Source organism: Balaenoptera ricei, chromosome 10 (assembly GCF_028023285.1).
Source record: "Balaenoptera ricei isolate mBalRic1 chromosome 10, mBalRic1.hap2, whole genome shotgun sequence".
Classification (NCBI taxonomy): domain Eukaryota; kingdom Metazoa; phylum Chordata; class Mammalia; order Artiodactyla; family Balaenopteridae; genus Balaenoptera; species Balaenoptera ricei.
The window spans coordinates 106346479-106366064 of NC_082648.1; the positions used below are offsets into that span (position 1 = coordinate 106346479).

General features: G+C 63.4%; 1 protein-coding gene across 6 annotated transcripts in view; it reads right to left on the minus strand.

The window, feature by feature from the left end:
* BRD1 (bromodomain containing 1) overlaps positions 1–19586 on the minus strand; it is a 35017-nt gene that overhangs the window by 4882 nt on the left and 10549 nt on the right. For 3 of the 6 annotated variants that reach the window (XM_059937198.1, XM_059937199.1, XM_059937200.1), the window contains exons 3-8: positions 17813–17969; positions 12890–13021; positions 12405–12533; positions 11746–12058; positions 10049–10309; positions 4801–5295 (exon numbers count right to left, since the gene is read on the minus strand). In XM_059937198.1, coding sequence (XP_059793181.1) covers positions 4801–5295; positions 10049–10309; positions 11746–12058; positions 12405–12533; positions 12890–13021; positions 17813–17969 — 1487 coding nt within the window. The remainder of the gene's footprint in view (positions 1–4800; positions 5296–10048; positions 10310–11745; positions 12059–12404; positions 12534–12889; positions 13022–17812; positions 17970–19586) is intronic. The other 3 variants (XR_009505477.1, XM_059937201.1, XM_059937202.1) reach the window with 3 other exon arrangements.

Genomic DNA, 19586 nt, shown 5'->3' on the forward strand with positions numbered 1-19586 from the left:
ACCGGTACCCCCCGGGGAGGCCCCAGGACAGCACCCGACACTGGGCCAGGTCCAGAGGCACCGTGCGGCGGCAGCCCAGGGGTCAAGGACACGCAGCCACCAAGCTGCTCCAAGCACAGCCAGCGGGGACGGCCTCCCCCTGCGCCCAACCTCCCGCCGGCAAAGCGGGCTGCCCGTCCACCTCTCCTGGCAGAGCAGGAAGAGGGGCCCTAGAAGGTGACGGGGAGCCTCACTGCGTGTGCCAGGTGCCCGGCGCCTGGGAAGAGCTGGGGCGAGCGGTGCACGGGGCCTGCCATCCGCGACCCCCCATCCCAAGGCAGGAGGCGGCACCCAGGAAGGGCAGGGCGCCCGTCACAGGACGCGCGTGGTGAAGGTCAGACGAAGGACGGGCCTCCTGACTGCGGAGAAAGGAGAGGGGAGACCGGCCCCGGCTCCAGGGCACCGAGCAAGGCTGCACTCATGTCGTCCCCAGGGAGACGGCACAGACATCACCCACATGGCATGCATGGTGACAAGTGACACCAGGGGGAGAAGATCCAGAAGTGAGGAGTCCTCAACTGGGAAACAAGAGGACATGCACGTCTCCCTAAGGACGCAGAAGACACACGCCCCCAGGGTGACCAGCTAGTCACACATGGTTTTCCCCGTGTCACCCAGTGAGCAGCAAACAAGCCCAAGGGCATGAGACCGCGGGGCCAGAGCAGGGCCAGGCTCCGCGAGCCACCCCACGCCACCCAGAGGCCTGCAGGGACCTGCAATGACACTCAGTGGGCAGGGTCACAGGCCTGCACAGGGGCGGGCCCAGAGCCACAGGCAGGCACAGGTGCCCCCGCAATGCCTCCAAGAGCCAGGCTAGTGCCCGGCGAAAAGTGCCTTCAGGGACAGGCCAACGCCCCCCAGACATGAGCTGCACCCCCAGGGCCCCTGGGAATCAGGGCTGACGCCTCGGGCGATAGAGGAGGCACCCGGGAGTCTAAACTCCCTTCTCTGCCCCAAAGGAGGACACGCCGAGCGGGGAGTCCCGGCCCAGCCGCAGCTCAAGGCCGTCCAGGCGCCCCCGGGCCTTCCAAAACGCGGGTCGGTGTGGCTGCGGCGACCTACACCCTGAACGCCTCGCACCCGCCGGGTGGCAAGAAGCCTCCAGGTGCTCCCACAGGGGTGCCGGGCACCCGAGGTCCACCCCGCCACGCCCTCGCCGGGCCGTGAAGACCTCCTGGACGGCAGCCCAGCAAGAGGCACAGCGACAGGAGCGGCTGCGCTCCCCGCCAGCCCCACGGTGTGGACGCAAGGGCTCCCCTCACACGACACAGGGTCAGGGCCAGCGGGCACAGGGACTGCAGCCGGCCTCTCGGAGCAGGGGGCACGCCTGTTACTCTGGTTACAAGTTTTTATTTTTACTGTTGGCAACAGAATTGCATTTTTTATGCGTTTTTCCACCTTTCAATAAAAACACAGAAGCACATCAAGTAAGATCCCAACACCCTGCTTTTGCTCAGACCGGCTCCAAGAAGACGCAGAAGCGTGGAAGGCTCGCCAGGACACCCAGCACGGGATGCCCCCAGGCCCGCAGCCAAGACGTCCGCTCGTGGCGACCAGAGACAGAACTGTGCCTCCCCGAGGGCCCCGGGGACGAGCGGGAGGAGGAGCCAGAGGAGAGACAAGCGAAGGGAGGGTGGGCCCGGCGGGAGCCAGGAGGCGCTAACGGCAGGCAGCGAGGGGAGACGGGGCTGACGCCACGTGGTCCGGCACCGTGTGCGGCCTGCACGGTCCTTCCCGAGCCCAGGGCCCAACCCAGGACCCCTGGTCATCTCAGACCGGTCCTGTGCCGGCCGAGGGGGGCTCAGAAGCTCTGTCCACGTGAGCCATCTGCGGACGCAGCAGCCTCTCCAGGCACCTTGGCCCGAGGCTTCCTTCCGCATCGCCACCCTACCCACGGGGAGGCCGAGCGACGTCCCAGCCAGCTGGAAGACGGGCGCCGGACCTGGCACCTGCGGGCGTCTGGCTGACTGACAGAGGGGCGGGAGGGGTGGGGCACGGCTCCTCCGAGGGCTGGTGTTTGTGTTTCTGTTTGGAGGGCGGCTGAACGGACGCGTCCAACGTCATCCCCAAGAACTGGGTGGAACGCAAGGGTGCAGGGATCCTTCTGCGTTCCAAAATGACCGCGTAGCAGAACTCCAGTCCAAGGTGAGTGAAAGAAAATAATTAGGATCCAAAGAGTGAACTACCCAGCATGTTAGTAGTTAAAATGAGAACTAAAATGAGAGGCGCAAGCGCACACGGCCCTCCACGCGCACGACCGGAGCCACGCGCAGGCATCGCAAGCGAGGAGACGGGCAACGCGGTGCCCTGGCCTGGGGCCCACGAGCCAGCGGTCACAGAAGGAAGCCGGGAGACACGCAGGCCCTGGCGGCACGGCTCCAGGAGGAGCGGCCAGCGTGCCGCCGGCGCCCGCGGGTGCTTCCGGGCGGAGGCCTGAGTGCCGCAAGGACCAAGGCGGGGCCCACCCGAACCCGGAGGCCTTGCAGCACACGGCGGACAGCCGCGGGCTCCCTACCAGGCAGAGCACGCAGACGGACCCTTGGAAAACAGAAGGTCCGGAAAACCCCGAGTCCCGAGGCTGCGGAGAGTGCCGCTCGGAAAGCCCCGAGTCCCGAGGCTGCGGAGAGTGCCGCTCGGAAAGCCCCGAGTCCCGAGGCTGCGGAGAGTGCCGCTCGGAAAGCCCCGAGTCCCGAGGCTGCGGAGAGTGCCGCTCGGAAAGCCCCGAGTCCCGAGGCTGCGGAGAGTGCCGCTCGGAAAGCCCCGAGTCCCGAGGCTGCGGAGAGTGCCGCTCGGAAAGCCCCGAGTCCCGAGGCTGCGGAGAGTGCCGCTCGGAAAGCCCCGAGTCCCGAGGCTGCGGAGAGTGCCGCTCGGAAAACCCCGAGTCCCGAGGCTGCGGAGAGTGCCGCTCGGAAAGCCCCGAGTCCCGAGGCTGCGGAGAGTGCCGCTCGGAAAGCCCCGAGTCCCGAGGCTGCGGAGAGTGCCGCTCGGAAAACCCCGAGTCCCGAGGCTGCGGAGAGTGCCGCTCGGGGCAGGAGACCTGGCCGCGGAGGCCACGACATGCCCGGGCGACGGGCCGGCCGAGGGCCGAGCAGACCCTGCGGACTCACCGCACACCACTGAAGGCACCGCCACCCTGGAATGGGAAGCAAAGGGCTCCGCCTGAGCCAGGCCACAGGGGCCGACACCTCGGACGCGTCCCGGCCCTCATACGAGGCCTGCGGGAAACTCCTCCCGGCCTCGACCATCACCACCGAGTCCCTGCAAAATCCTCGGCTCAGACGCGGAAACCGGAGGGAGGGGACGTGATTTTCTGCAAGGGACCTTCGGTGAGGGAGTCCAAGAGGCCCCCGAAAGCCCGACGGTTGAAGGCCCACGGAGGGGCAACGGTTCCAGAAGAACAGCCGGGCGGCAAGGGCCACGTCGGGGCCTGGCAGCCCACCCCCCGGACACCAGCTTCGCCGGGGGCCCTTGACCGCAGTGCCCTGCGCAAGCTGCACCAGAACACGACGCCCTGACTCGCCTCCCGGTGCAGATGCCGGGACCCTCCAGTGTGCTTGAAAACCAAGCCCAGAGGCTTGCGCTAAACTCGGCCGAGAAAGGCCCCAGGGTAGTTAAGGAGCCCCGAGCACTGGCACAGGCTCCGTCTCTATCTGAATCCTGGACACACTCAAGCAGCTGGCAGTGCTCAGAAATGAAGTTTTAACAAATTATCAAAAAACACCAACTTGATATTGATCCATCAAACTAAAAGCACAAAAGTGTAACGTTTCAATAAAACTAATTGTATGTGCAGAAGTGTACTGTGGAAGAACAGTCTGTCTGTCGAGGTGCAGGCGACACACCTCCCCGTAAGCCGGGCTGGAGCCGTCCTCTCCAGGGTGGACGCCCGGGACCGAGCCACCCCAGCCGGCCCCACGAACCCGTGGCTCAAACTCAGTCAAGCGCCGGAGGAGGAGACGCACTTCTCTGTCTGGATGTGGCAGACAGACCAGCAGCAGACAAGCCGGCTCTGGTCCACGTCCAGGACCAAAGGAAGCTCAGGCCGCCCCCAGGAGACAGCCCCGCGGGCCCGCCGCCGTGGAGGGGCGCAGACGACAAACGGCTAGGTTACCAGCACAGAAACCCCTTGCCTCCCGGCGGGAAGGCTGGAAACAGGCTTTGAAGGAGCAGGAAGGTGCCTCCTGCAAACACAGCTAGAGGGAAATTCCTGACTCTAACGTGGACGTAGCACGTGGATGTCTGGGTGAGTTAATTAGACAAACTTAAGCCATAAAAGCTTAGTAGTAAATGAGAAACACTTTCAAGTGTTATCTCAGCAGGAGATAGCCCATCGTGCGGGTACCAACCAAGCCACACAGGACGGCGAGAAAATGTCAAAGTACGCTTTAAGCAAGTGGGGGACACGCCGCGTTTAGCCCAGACCCTGTGGGCCTCAGAAGGGAGGCCCGCAGGACGCCGCCGTCACCCGCGGCACCTGGACCCGCCCACACGCACAGCACGGCGAGGCACCAGCCACGCTCGGAGGCCCGCCTGGGTCCAGACTCTCCAAGGGCAGGGACGAGCAGGGCCCCCGCCCCCCCCCCCCAAGGTGGCACCACCTCAGACCTACGATTCAGGGCTTCTCAAGGAAAAACACCATCTGTCTTCTTACGCGGACAACAAAGTGCAAAGCACCGAAGGTGCTGGCACACCCCCCGCCGCCCCCACCCACCCCCCCCACCCCGCCCCGAGACAGAACGCGGCGGCCGGCGCGGCATTTACCTGTGTCCAGGCGCTTTCCCGGGGACCCCTCCTCCACCTCGGAGTCGCCGCAGGTGCTTCGCGACCTTTTTCTTGGCTGCAGAAGAGTCTCCAACCTCGGAAGGACTACAGACAAAAAGGTTTTGGTCCCTAGCTGAGGAGAAGTTGGCTGGGTTTCAGTGTTCTTGGCAGACTTTGGGGGGCTTACACTTTTCGATTTGCAGAAGAGAACAGAAGTGCGTCTGTTTACATCGCTTGATGGCTCCGCCACCGCGGAGGCCGCCGCCGGCGCATCGCCACTACTGGCGAGGGTGGGCTCTGGAGGGTGTCCGATTACCAGTGCGCTCTGAGTGCAAGTGCTATGTGATTCATTACCAAATGTGACTCTTTTGAATAGTTTACTCTGCTCTGGGTTGAGTTCTACTGGTTTGAGGGTTGGTGGTTCTGAATTAGTCTCCGAGTTTGAAGGAAGAGGTAATGCATCTGATGGTTCAAGTTTAGGGGGAGATTTATCTCCTGAAAAAATTATAAATAAAGTGATTTTTGAAAACTGATAATTATAAAATCTATTATAAAACTTACTATAAATGTGAAGTCCACCAAAATACTAATTCAATTAAGGAAACACAGCATCACACATAACTGTCTGCAAGCAGCCGCGGGTTACCCTGTGTGCGCTTCCCTAACACCAAGGCCGTGGCGCCTGGCGCCCAGGTGTCCAGAGTTACCCTCTGAAGACAACCGTGAGGACCACCGCACATGCGCCAGCATCAAGACATCATTCGAGTTCATGACAGTTTCTGCAATCAACATTCACTTACCTTGAGGAAGAAAAATATTTCACGTAACTAAGGGGTTCTAAGCGGGCATTCCCACAGTCCTGACCTGGTCCACAAGGTTAGCAGACAGAAGGAAACAGCACGTAAATCTGATTTCTGACCAGGGCATTCTAAGTCGATGTCAAAAACAGGGAGTGGTGAGTGGCTGAGAATGATCCAGGAGAGCAGGAAAACTTCCCACTCGGTCCTCAGATATGCTAACTTCTGTGCCACCTCCAGAAACATTACAACCTAAGTTCTTTCTTCTAAGTCTGACTTTAAATACCAAAACACAATCTTCGGACAAAGACTATTTTAACCTCTTAAGAAAGGCTTTTAAAAATTACTAAGGTAGAAACAAGAAGCCTGAGAGCCAGCGTGTTAGCCCCAGGCCCCGGGAGGCTGGAGAAGCCTCTCCAGGGAGGACGGGGCTGGCCGGGGCGGGCACACCCTCTGGGATAAGCCACCGAGGTCTCTCTCTAGGCACGGCTGATACTGGCTTCAGGATGTATGACATAAAACAAGAAGGACACTAAGCAGTACATATCATCACCAAGTACAGTTTCTATTTTATGAAACCTGCAAATCTCCCCAAAACCGTCTGGAATACATAAGGTTAATATTTTAAATCCGAAGTCATTTTGACATTGAAAAGCTACACAACTTCTAAGGTTCGTTTATGTCTCCGAGCAAATGTTTCGAGAATTCTGCCAACTTATGGTGAGGAGAGCCAGCCAGGCTCGGAGCCCAGGAGGGTGGCACCGAACTGCAGGAGCGCTCTGCCCAGGCAGCTGTGGTCAGGCTCTGCCCCAGAGGGGCCTTCGCTTTCAAACACCACTCAAAGCCTGTTAAGGCATGTGACCTCGACTCAGAAAGTGAGCGGAGAGCCTGTCCTGGACCAAAAGCTGTTAGAAACGTCAGTTTCAGAAGGAGACACTGACTCATCTCGTGCGTGTGCGCAAACACCAGGGTGCGAGTCCCACTGACGGCGCTCGGCTGGTGAGGCAGCTCCCCCGCCCTCCGTTCGTCACCACGTGGGAACACTGACCAGGCGGGAACTCGGGACGTGCAGAGGGACCGCCGGGAGGCTTCCTGTCCCTCACTAGGAACGCCAAGGGCATCTTCCCAGGGGTGGGGCCCTCCTCCCTCCCTTCCCAGCAGGGGCCTCCTCTTCCCCCACCACTCCACCCCCCAGACCCACAGGGGCTCTCATGCTGACCTGACACCAAGGTGTCAGCATCCGCAGCAGCCTCGGCAGGCGGGGGACGCGGAGATGGCAGCGCTGCCCCCCGCCAGGCCCCCCCACTCAGCACGCAGGCTAGGCGACCTCAGGCCCCACCCCCAGGCTTGGCCGCTCCCGCTGCGGCAGCCGCCGCCCCCGCCCCCCCCAGGCGCCCACAGCCCTGGCCGCGCCCACGAGGCCCCGGACCACGTGGTCCACGGCGGACCGCGCCCACACCCAGCCCGTGCCAGCCGCGGGGGAGGGGGGGCTCATCAGAGGGGCCACCCGACCCTCCTCCTCCACGAAGGCTACGCTGTGGCACAGGGTCCTGCCATCTGCCGGGGCGGCTCACAGAGGCATGTCCCCAGCCTCTGGGGGCCGCGCAGTTGCAAAGTGGGTGTCAAGGACAGAAGCTGCTCAGGTGACCTGGTGCAAACCACCCCCACCACCAGCTACGGGCCCCTCACAGGCCACCGGCCCCAAGCCTCAGTGTCCTCGTCCGTCAGATTAGAACACACAGCACGGCAACCACTGACCCCGCCGCACTCGCCGCGCACAGAGCAGGTGCCAAGCGGGGCCCTGGGGGGGGCGAGGGGGGAGGTGCACACGGAGCCGACACGAGACCGCAAGTCCCTCCCTGTACAGTCACTGGCTGCGAACAATCACACGCCACTGAAATGCTCGTGAAAACCGCTCGATTAACTTCTAGAACAAACGCTCTTCGTCCGTGGCATAAACGAACGCAGAGCATCTGAAATAATCCTGTTCACAGGAGCTCACCGCGCACAGAACCGCCCGGCGGCTCCACTCGGGGTGCCCCACCTGCCCCACTGCTCCGGGGAGTCTGCGGGGCAGCTTCTCCGCCGTCCACACCCCTGGCGCCAACCCGCCCAAGAGACGCTTCCAAACCAAAGCCACAAACGGCCTGGGACCCAGCGAGGCACCTGTCTGGACACCGTGCCACCGACCCTCCCGAGTCAGGGGCCCCCGTCCTCACTCGAGCGTGCCCGCGCCATCCAGCCTCAGCTGCGCTGACCCTGGCAGCCCCTCTGGAGCCTCCAGGGAAGGAGACGGGTGCAGTCTTGAAACAGCGGAGACAGGGCTCGAACCCGAGCCTGGACCAAAACCCCGACAGCTAGAGGCAGATGCCCCTTGGCGACTCAGGCCCACGGCCTCGGCCACGCCGTCCTCGCTGCCCTGCCCCCCGCTGCTCGACGGAAACCTCGCCGTGTGTAAAACTGACGACCCAGGCACGAGGCTCCCCGGCTGAAGGCCCCAGACCAGCACCGCAGAGACGGCGGGCAGAGTGCGCGTGCGCCCGCCCCAAGCTGCGCGCAGCCCCACGCCCGCCGCCCCTGGCACCTGACGCCGGCGTCTCCTCCCTGCTCGAGTTTCCAACGGAAACCCCGTGAACATCAAATCACAACTAAGACCGCGTTTGATGTTGAGAAATCACTACTCTTTCAAGCGTGATGGATTGATATTGTGGTCGTGAGTCTTTCAGAAGATTCTTGAGTTTTGCCCCAGGACCGTGATCCCAAGTACGCGTTTCTACACTCATTCACAAATGGCTGCTTCCGCCGCCTCCACCAACCTCTGTGTCATCCTCACGACCCCAGCCCCACTGTCCGCAGGCCACGCCGCCACTTCACGGGGGGCGCCCCCCACCTTCCCTGACAAGCCCGGCTGTTTCTCCTCTCCACCCACACCTCTCCTTCCACGTGTCACTCTTAACCAGCACGGCTCCAGGCCTCCCTGCTCACGTCTGCCGCGCCTGCACCTGCTTCCTCCAATGTGGGCCAGCCCCACAGAACAGCGAGAGGGCCCGCCGGGGAGGCCCGCCCAGTGGGAGAGCTCAGAAGCTGATGGCGGACCGACCCGTCGACACGTTCTCCCCCCAACCCACTCTTTTGCACAAGAAGAGAAACACATGCCCTCAGCCGGAGGGGCAGCTCGGGCAGCAGGAAGGAGCCGGCTGGGAGGCAAGCAGGCGCCCACGCCAGAACCCACGCTCCAGGCCCACCCTGCACCCCGAGGACCCCTGAAGGCACAGAAGGGGGCACAGCCTGGGAACCCAGGTAGGCCCGGCTGTCGAAGGTCCCCTTGAGCAAGAGCTCCTCAGAACCAGACCCCCAACAGGCAGGGCCGGCGCAGGTGGCAGCAGGGAGGCTCCCCCAGACTCTACGGACCGAACGCAACTCCCGTCACCCAGGAGCAGCCGCAGCTGACAGCGCAGCCACGCACACAGAGCGGCCAGCGCGAGGAAAAGGCTGCAGAGCGACTCAGGGCCGCTCCCGGAGGGAGGAGAAAGCCCAGGGCTCCAGGTCCTTCCTGCCCCACCGCCGCCCCAGGCAACTGGATACGAAAGGAGGGGGACACGCAGGACTCTGCTCGGCCAGAGGGACGCCCAGCGCCAGCCCACCGCCCACTCACGGGCGCTCCTGCAGAAGCACACGCGGTCACCGCCAGGACGTGGCAGATCCGCAAGGCTGGCACCCGTCCACAGCACACCACGGTTCTTTTAAAAAGATAAGCTGTGAAACAACTTGGCGTCTGGTTTTATTAACGTTTTTGTTATTCTTATCTGGACGCGGTGGGGAAAAAAATCAGGAAGACCGTAAAACAGCTGCCAACTGCTGTGTTGGCAGGGAGTCTGACTCCACGGCCTGTGTCGCCGCCTGAAACGTGCTGACCCTCAGCTGAGGCAAGGAGGGCAGGAGGGGAGGGCCCTCGGCCCGCCCTAGAGCTCCAGCCCCTGGAGGGCACCTCCCAGAGCCAGGGCTGAACTGGCGTCCACGGCCCGTCCTGCCGGGGAGGGGCTCCTCTGGGCGCGCGTCCAGCCCAGGCCTGTGCCCCACACGCTTGGCCCACGACGGAGCACGGGAGGGACCTTCGCACGCCCCAGGCCCTCCGCCCTCCCAGGAGCGTGTCGGTGAGAGGGCTGAGCGCAGCCGCGCGGGTCACCAGGCACCCGGTGAAACGACTCTGCTCCACTTTCCTGACCCGACACAGAGTCGTGCCCCCCGTCACTCTCCAACCACCCTGGCAAGGCTGTGGACGACCTAAACGGTGCTCTTGAAATAGTTTTCCAGAACCAAGTTGAGAAAAAAATCTCATTCCACGCCCTAGACTTTGTTAGTGCCCAAATGCGGCGCGGACGGCGCGGACGGCCTGGCGTTTGCCCGGAGGTTTCCGAGCGCTCCTGGCCCGCGCCCCCGAGCGTGCTTACCTTCCTCCCCGGTCTCCTGCCCCAGCTGAGCACCGTCCTCTTCAAAGCCTGCAGTACCTGACTCGGCGGCCGGGGGCTGGCTGTGCTGCTGGCTCAGCTTGTTGCGAAGGACGGCGATCTCCTTCTTCAGCAGCTTGGCTCGCTTGCTCCGCGACCCGCTGGACTTCATGGCGCACGTGAGGTCCAGCATGTCCAGCAGCTCCCTCAGCTGCTCCTCCAGGACCAGGTGGGCCCTGTTGGCCGGGTTCAGCAACCTGTCCACTGGAAGCAGAGGCACGGCCATCAGAAGCCTCAGACCACCCTGCCAGCCCCCACCTGCGCGCGGCGCCCACGAGGGCAGGGGCGGCGCCCAGGGACACCGAGCCCTCCTGCTGAGACCAGCCGCCCACGCCGAGCGAGGACTCCACGAAAGGGCCCGAGGGGGGTGTGGACTCCCCTCGGGCGCCAGCGTGGGGCGGCTGTGCATGGCGCCTGGTGTCTGAGCTCAAGTCTCGGGCCCAGGCTGTTGTGTGGCTTTTTTAAAACTGGGCTGCAAGATTCACAGATAATTTGGAGTTTGGGGCCTATTTACTACAAAAATCGCTAGCAATTTCCATTTCAGCCAAACACCAAAATTCATAAAGCACAGATTATCTTAAATCAGTGAGAAGCGGCTAAGAAACAAAACGAGTCTACAGAAGCCCCTGCAGATAAAACTGGGACAAAAACGGCAGCGCGGCCGTCCAGACAAAGGAACACGCCTCCCTCCACAGGCAAACCTTTTACTAAAGCACCGCCTCGCCTATGAGAGGAACGAGATGACACTATAGGCAAACAAAGCAGAAAGCATCCCGACAAAACCCCGCAGGTAAGAAGGTTCGCGGAAGCAGAAGGCACGTCACTCGCGGAGCCTCACCACGGCGTCGGGTCCGCCCTCGTGCCACCCCAGTGCTGAGGAAGGAGCGGATTAGACTCCGCATCCCTCATTCTGTCCTCAGTGAGACCTGGGCGCCGAGGCACACGCAAGCACTCGCGGCGGCCCGCCCGGCCGTTTCCTGCAAGGCCCGACCTCCGCAGCCCCGCGCCCCACGCCCCAGCCCGCCTGGGGCTCCTGTGGGGGCAGAGCCATGCAGCGAGGCAGCAGCTTCCAACGGTCGGATGAGTCAGCGGACGGCAGGCCCCCCAAGGCCACGGCGCAAGGAGTGCACCGCCGGGGAGAGGGCCCCGTGCCTGCGCCCCGCTCGCTTCCAAGCACAGCGACAGCCTTGCTCTGGCCACAGACGCCCTCCCAAGTCCGTCAGGGCCCATGTGGGCCCAAGGCCCCGGCTACACTGCTTCCTGGTCTGTATCAGGCCGACCTAGGCCGTTCTGCTCGGGGCCACGGGCCACGCGTCTCTCTCAAGTGGGCCTCTGAAACGTGGCTGCCCTGAACAGAGATGCGCTGAATGTAAAATACACACCACACGGCAAAGAGAAAATGAGAAGCCAGTGAAGGCAATCCTCTGTAATTTTCATGTCGTTTACATGTTAAAATCACCATACCGACACACAGTGGGTTAAAAATACGTTACTAAAATAAGTTTCGCCTGTTTTCCGCTTTTTCACGAGGCCACTAAGAAACCTCAAATCTGCGTGTGGCTCCCATCCCCTCTCTCCTGGGCCCACCCGCGCAGCGTCCGCGGGGGGAGCACCGCCTGTCCCCGGACAGCCACGCTTACCGTCGTCCCAGGAGAAAGGCCGCCGGGGGGCCGCGGGGGGCCGCTCGGGCAGGTGCATGCCTGAGGCCTGCTCGAAGCCGACGCCGTCTGCCTGGCGCCTGGCCTGCCGGAGCACCGCGCCGCCCTGGTCGCGCAGCCGCACGGCCGCCCGGTAGAACACCGTGTCCTTGGCGTTGTACTTCATGCAGTTGTCCACGATGAGGTCAAAGTCCTCCTCCAGTTCCCCGAGGGTCCGGTACCCTTGCGCTTCTAACCGCTTCCGCATTGTGGCAAAGTCCATAGGGTGTTTAATGTGATCCAGATAATCCGGAACCTGATTCCAGGCAAGAAAACAGCCGTTTACAGACAAAACAGGATTCATTCATGTTACACAACCAGCACACCTGCCACGTAAGGCAGCTACACGTGCACATACACACGTGAACACACCCACACATACGCACAGTGCTCACACAGTACCAAGTGGCAGCAGTGAGACACACCCAACTGACGCCTGGGTCCTTCCAAGGACCCTCCCAGCCAAGGCCCCTTAAGTACAAACGCAGGAACCCGGCCCCGGGCCGGGCGGACACGCACTGGGAAGGGCTCTTTCTCCGTCCCTTTGGTCACGGCAGACGTGAGGAAGGATGGGGAGCACGCACGAGGGCGAGGACACCCACCTCCTTCAGGCTCACTGGCTGGGCAAATATCCGGGCCGGGTCCTTCTCCTGCAGCTGGTCCAGCACGGAGCGCAGCAGCACGGTGAGCGGGGTCAGCCGCAGCTCCAGGGCCATCTGCTCCACCTTCACCTGGGGGCCAGCGCACGCGGTCTCAGGGCCCGAGGGGACCCTCCCGCCGAGAAGCCGCTTCCTGCCTCAAGGGCTCACCACCGTCCCCTGGCCGACGGCGCCCCTTCCTGCCCGTGCTTCCCGGGACCGCACTGAACACCAACCGCCCTACGCCAGCCAGCCTCTTTTCAGACAGAGGTCAGTGCCACCCCCCAAAGCCACCCGCACCCAGGGTGACGGTCACCCGGCCTGCACCCCTCACCAGGGAGGACGGCTTGGAGGAGGCAGGGGGCAAGGATTGCGGGCCCAGGGGACCGGGGGCTGCAGCCCCGCCCCCGGACGCCCCGCCCCCGGACGCCCCGCCCCCGCGGCCTCACCTGCTCCCGCTTGAGCTTCTCGCGCTTGCGCAGGAGCTCAATGAGCAGGCGCGCGCGCTCCAGGTCGTGCCGCAGCCGCTGCCAGTACTTCAGCTTCTCTTTGGCAGCTTGAATCTCCTCGTCGTTTTCTCTCTGAGGAGAGGAATGGAGTCGGCCTCGTGCCCCGCACAGACCCGCCGAGGAAGGGCTCCACGGCCCAGGAGAAAGCAGAGCACAGCACGCCCGGCCCAGGCGCCACCTCCCCAGCGTCTCAGCCCCGCGCACGTCCTTCCTGGGGACACGCGTGCGCACCCTGCCAGCCCACCTCCAGGCCAGCGCTGGCGGGGAGGGATGGCGCGGAGCAGCGAGGGCTGGGGACCAAGGCGTGCCAGTGGAGAGACCTGGCCGCCCGGGCAGCGCGCCCCCCGGCGGCCTCGGCTAGGGCGCTCCCAAGACCCTCGCCCAGCCAGGCCGCCCGGCCCCCCACGCGCACATCCTCACTTCCTTCCCGCCCCAGGCGCCTTCTGCGCAGGCGCTGAGGCCTTCAGTACGCCCCTCCCGGAGGGTCCGGGCTGCTGCCCGTCCCCAGCCCCAGGCGCCCACCCTCTAACCGCCTGCGCCTGACACCACCAGGAAGCGCACGTGCCCAGGCTCAGCCCACCCTGTGCCGAGTCCACAGCTCCAGGAAGAAGGGGCAGTCGGGCTCCCCACCTCCTTCCCACGCCAGCCCCGCTAAGGCTCCCAGCGGGTGTCTGGGGCCCTCCCGATGACAGCAGCCCCGAAGCCGAGTCCGACTCTATGCACGGGGCGCCCCTTCCCTGCTGCCGTCGTGGACACACGCACTTCCAGCCTCAGCTGAGGTAGCGCCCGGCGCTGTTGCCGGAACATACGGCACAACTCTCAGGCCCTCCTCTCTCCCCAGCCCCTTCTGCCCCTCGAGTTTCCACCCACATCCAGACAGAGCGGAAACAGCACAGCCAGCAGGCGGGGTCCCGGCCCCCAACGCTTATCCCAGTCCTAGCCCAGTCCGACCCCTGAACCTGGCGGCCGGGAGCACTCTGCCCTGAGGGCGGAAACGGTGAGGACCAACCCTGAGGCCGCCACACACGGGCGGACACTGCCCGCTGGGACCTGGGGGTCTGAAGGCAAAGGACCCACGACGAGCCGCAAGGCATCCCTCCTCTCGCTCTGCTGGCAAACGCAGCAGAGCGAGGCCCAGGAGGCCGGTGCGGGGACGCGGGCTGGGCCTGAGCCTCCCCTCCGCCAGGCGTCCTCCAGGCTCCACCAGATTCCAACCCCTGCGCTTGTTTTTATGTTACCTGAAATTCTCAGGCATCAACCAGGAGTGAACAGTAACATCAGCTGTATAAACAAAGCCAGTAACTACGCTGAAAGGTGGGTTAGAAAACCAAATTCCCCAAGAGCATCTGAAAATCATCTCGTCCTTAGTTGAAATAGACACTCTGAAAATATCAGCTAAAAGGATGTTTAGCTGATTTGAGGGAGAGGAAGGCAGGTAAGTCCCAAAAAGCCCCTGGTGCCCATCTGCTGTGCTCACTGCCCGCTCACCGCCCGGCTGCAGGACTCAAGGGCCGCCAAGGGCCGCTCTCCCCGCACACGACGGCCCCACCACGCAGGAACCTGCTGGCAGGACCTGACTGAGGCCCACGCCTCTTCTGCACAAAAGGGCTTGAGTCTCTGACTCTGCTCAAGTGGTCTTACTTCACCTAAAACCAGCCCTGGGAAGTTCCACAAACTGGGGCGGTAATGAAGCCATTTCTGGTGCCAAAAAACTCTCAGCAAAGAGGATCTTAGAGGACGGCTTGCAATCGAGCCGAGGTCCACCCAACAAAGGAGGGGAGGACACCCACTGCCTGGAAGGGAGACGGCCAGGACCCCCCCCAGGGTCAGGACCACCTAGGTCAGATCAAAACCCTGTGCTGGAGGGACAGGACAGGCCAGCTCTGCAGGGTGAGGCCCTGGCACACCCACCCGACTCCCCGGACGTGACCAAGGGCGTAAGACCCTGAGGGACAGCCACCTCGGCCCCTGGAGCTGATGCCAGCAGCAGCAAGGCGCACAGCGAGTGGCCCTGCCCCAGCAGAGCAGGACAACCGTGTTGTCCTAAAGCCATCAGAGAGCGGACAGGGGACGCTCTCCCGCCAGAGGGCGCGTCGGGGTGAGCGGGTGGGCGTGCTCGCTCAACGGCAGGACAGGAGAGACAGGAGCCACGCCCACCCCAGCACACGCCGCAGTCCCTCACGCCCAGCAGGCTCTGCAGGATGGCAGAGGACAGGCTCCAGGGAGGGTCACCGCCAAGGGGACCCGCTCTCAACAGACCACGGAGGAGGCAGCACCCAACAACCCGAGGCGCCTCGTCTGCCCCAGGCCAGCTCATTCCATCTGTCTGTCTGTCCCCAACCAGAAGGCTGCCACGGGAGGGAAGGCCTGCTGCGCCTGCCCTCTTCCAGGGCCCGGCTCAGGGCTAAATGAGTCAGCTTAAACTCTAATAGCAAGCAATTCTAAGGTTTCAAAAAACATCGAAAATCACACCAAGCCTTGAATGTCCCATGTGGAACATTAATGTTTCGGACGTCCCCACAAGTCAACCTTCGCTAGAACGCGATGGGAAGAGGAGTTGGGTGCCGCCCTTCCACCCGTCCGCCTCCGGTCCTTCCCACGAAGCGGGAGCTCACGTCGCCAGGGTGGCGGGTGGCAGGCCGCCCCGCGTCCGTGTCCCTGCCCACACAGGCCACACAGCTGGGCTCTCTACGACCCAGTCAGAGCCCTCTCCTGGACAAGCCAAGGTACACCTCAGGGCTCAGTGTAAGTCATAGGACCCAGATCTCCGTGGTTCCTCCCAATTCCTTCCACCAAGAGAGCTGACGCTTCCCTTTCCCGTTTCCTGTGGGTGAATCCTCCCGTCGTTACAAATTTACCTCGTGTGGGGCAGGATGGAGATAGAACACGACTGGTCTCGAACCCTCGTGCCGGCCTCCTGAGAGCACATGCTCCCCCAGGAGTGCCCCCCCGCTCCCCTGAGGTGCAGGCAGGCCCCTCGCATGCACACGCCCCCCCAACCCCCCAGCTTCCTGCCCCCAAACCCAGCCCAGGTCCCACCGGCAACCACACAGGCCCCAGGCCACCACTCCCAGCGCGGTTCACCCTGCTCGCCCCCGGGCCCCGAGACGAGACTCCTAGGGCTGCATTCTCCACGTCTCCCATTTCTCTGCCGTCACCCGGGCGAGGACGAAGGCCTCCGTCCTGCCTCACTGCCCCGATCTTGCGATGCCTGCTGCCTTACCTGCCACCCCGAGGCCCAGCACCCTCTCCTGGCACCCAAGGCCTGCAGGCTCTGGGCCCCCGCCCCTGCCCCCCTTTCCTGGAGCTCCCGAGACAGCACCCAAGCAAGCCAGCCAACCTCAGTCCCCATGGTTCCAGCCCTGCGGCCTCCTGAACGTCCCCCAGCCCACAACTGGCCCTCCCAGCCCACAGGCACGTGTTCTGACACAGCCCTGACCGAGACCCCAACTCTGGGCCCGGTGCGGAGGAGGGAGAGGCACGCCGTGCGTCACTAACAAAGGCCCGGGTGTGACGGAAGGGTGAGAATGAGCCCCAGGGGCCAGAGCCCCACCGGTGAGCACGGGCGCCCCCGGCCGCCAGGGTCGGCAGCACGACCCAGCCCAAGCGGTCAGCAGTCCCGAAGCTGGATGGAGCGGCAGGCGGGCACAGGACAGCTGAGCGCCCGGCAGGCCAGCAGGGCTCAGGACGCGGCACCTCCCGGCCCCTCTATGCGCACGTCCACCGAAGCCGCGGCCCAGAGTTAAGGGAGCCGCTCGGTGTGCAAGGTCCACCCCAGCAAACAAGGGCGGCAGCGCTGGGTCTGCACAGAGGCCTGTGCCACGTCTCGGGGGAGGGGACTGAGGTGGCACTGCGGGCACCAGGACCCCCCGGGGAGAGACGGCCCCATCAGCACACCCTCGGGGGCAGCAGGTCTGAGAAGCACACCCTGTAGCCTTGCGGTGCCTCCTTTCCCGGAGACGGAGGAGGGTTGGGGGCACGGCCCACCCCGTAGAGGCCCGGGATCTTGACAGTTCCTCTGGATTTCAAAAAGCCTTAAGAAGACGTTAAACTGAGCGTCTAAGTGTGTTAGTAACGTTAAACAACCTACACTGTCAGCACAAGACTGGGAAGATTAAGAGGAGGGGCTCCCTAAGAAGGACGTCGCCGGGGTGTCGAGGTGGAGAGGGCAGCGCTCAGCCCGGGCCTCGCGCCGGGACCCAGGAGAAGCGACCGCAGAGTCGGGAAGCAGCAACTCCCGAGACACCGGGAAGAAAACAGCGGCTGGTCCCCTCGATGTGGGGACCCCAGGGATGGGGACCCTCACAGCTGCCAGGTAGTCCTGCCCCGACCAGAACTCAGCGGAGGGAATCCCGTCACGCCAGGAAGCCAGCCGCCGGACGCAGCGCCGGGCCCCCCTGACTGAGGATGCACAGGGACAGACGGCAGAGCCTTCAGGGTGCGGCGGGAGCCACAGCGATCCAACAGGAACCGGTCGGGAGGGGGGCCCCCGCTGTGCGCCCGCCTCTAGGAGGCTGCGCCCCTCAGCACCAACAGGCAGCCAACCCTTGTTTGTTCTGGGGCATCTCAGAGTCGACCTCTTCCTTTCTAAATCCATCCTTTCAGAGAAACGCTCTAGAACACCAAATGGGTCTATGAACACAGATCAACCGCTAAGACGTGAGCGCTAGTCTGGTTTTGGTCTCTGCTCCCCCCTACTCGTCTTGGCCCTCGTCGCCCTCGGCGTGCCCCCGAGTTACACTGCTCCCGCACGCACGGCGCCCCCGTCCCTTGCCGCCCCCCCCCCCCCCCCGCAGGCAGCCCCGCGTGCAGGGTCGGGAAAGAGGCTGAGGGGCCCCGGTGGGGGGGGTGGCGGGCACGTACCTGCTGCGAGCTCCTGTGGGACTGCAGACTGGACTGCAGTCTGCGCAGCAGGGGGGCCCCGTTCCTCGACAGCCTTTTGAGGAGCCAGTAGCTGTGGGCGCGCTCAACAAACTGCTTCTTCCGCTGAATGGCCACCTGATTCGCAATCCTGTTTAATCTAGAACACGGAAAAACTCATTAGCTGTAGAGCAAGACACGGGCGCGCTCTCATCATGGAAACGAGAAACCGCAGCGTCACTGTTAACACACCGCGTGCGGCCACCGCACCTCTCGGCGGCGGCGCCCTCACGGCCACCACCGCCGCCCTGGTTCTCCGCCTACCCGCAGGCTGCGTCCACCCGTGGTCACTCCAGCGGCCCTCGGGGCACACATCTAAGAAGAAATACAGGTGGGGCCCTGGGTGTTTCCGCTTTCTCTGAGTCGCGCATCCACACGCACCGACCTTCACCAGGTGTGGCCGACCCTGCGGAGTCGCCCACTCTCACGGGGTGGGGGGCCGTGGCGCCCGGGTCCCCTCAAGAGGGAAAGCGATGGCATAAGTGGAGGCAGAAGCAGCGGCGGGCGGCGGCTACCCTTCACCAAAAGGACCGTGAGCGTCCCCAAGCCACCTGCAAAACTCCACCCTTCCAAGGACTGCAAAGCGTGAAGGATTTGTAACTTGCACGAGGGGACGCGAAGACGGCGTAAAACCCTTGGAGGTCAGCGGGACAGCTTCCCGGTCCCTGCCATCACCCCTGCTGCTGAAACGCCTCAGGAAGACGACCGAGGCAGCCGAGAACTAAACCTCGACAGGACAACGAGGCCTCCCCGCTGTGCACCACACATCAACGTTTCAGGTCAGAAGTTAAGGAATTTCAAGAGCACATTTTTTGAAAAGCACGATCCTGACGTGCACAGAACTGTGCCGACACCCTCGGCTCTGCCGCGTCCAGACCCACGACGGTCCTTCTCTTTAAGGAAGCAGCTGCGGCTCGAGCCTCGGGGCCAAAGGCCACGCGCCACACAGGGCAGCCCTGCCCGGGGTGCCCCGGGGAGACCCACCGAGGGGGCAGCTCCACACCAAGCACAGGCCAGGGGTCAGCGAGAGCAGCCGGGCAGACGCAGAGCCCAAGCCCCAGCGTGCCCACAGGCCCACCCACCCGGGACACCTGGTCACACAGTGCTACCAGAGGCAAGGCTGGAACGCCTGCCAGCGGCGGCCAGAGCACCTCTGCTGTCCCACGACGGCTCCAGCAGAAGGCACCGGGGACCCCAGGGCTCCTCGTCTGCGGACGGGGCTGTGGTCACCTTGGGCACCTCGGAGGCGCCCTTCTGTTGGGGGCTGTTTTCACCTTTTTGACAGCGGCTTAACAGAGGAGCAGCAAAGTGCATGCATCTTAATGCACAGAGCTCAGGGGTCTCTACACACGCAGACGTGTGTTCTAACACGCGCTCAGTTATTGCAACGGTCAAATGGGGCAGCACAGATAAAAGGCTGACTCGTAATGTGCTGAGCAACCCAACTGAAGAAGTCAGGAAAAGACAAGAGAGGAAGGTCCCAGGACCGCACGCAGGTGGCGGCAACTGCCCCCAAGGCCGCGTAGCACCCTGGAAAGCTGCTGAGGGGAGCTTTCATGTTCTCCCCACCATAGCAACAGTGACTATGGCAGATGAAGGATGAGCGAACTGACTTTACCCTGCAAACACTCACAACGTATAAGCGACTCGAATCATCGCACTGTATACCTTAAACTTACAATGTCACGTGTCAATTAAATCTCAATAAAGCCAGGGG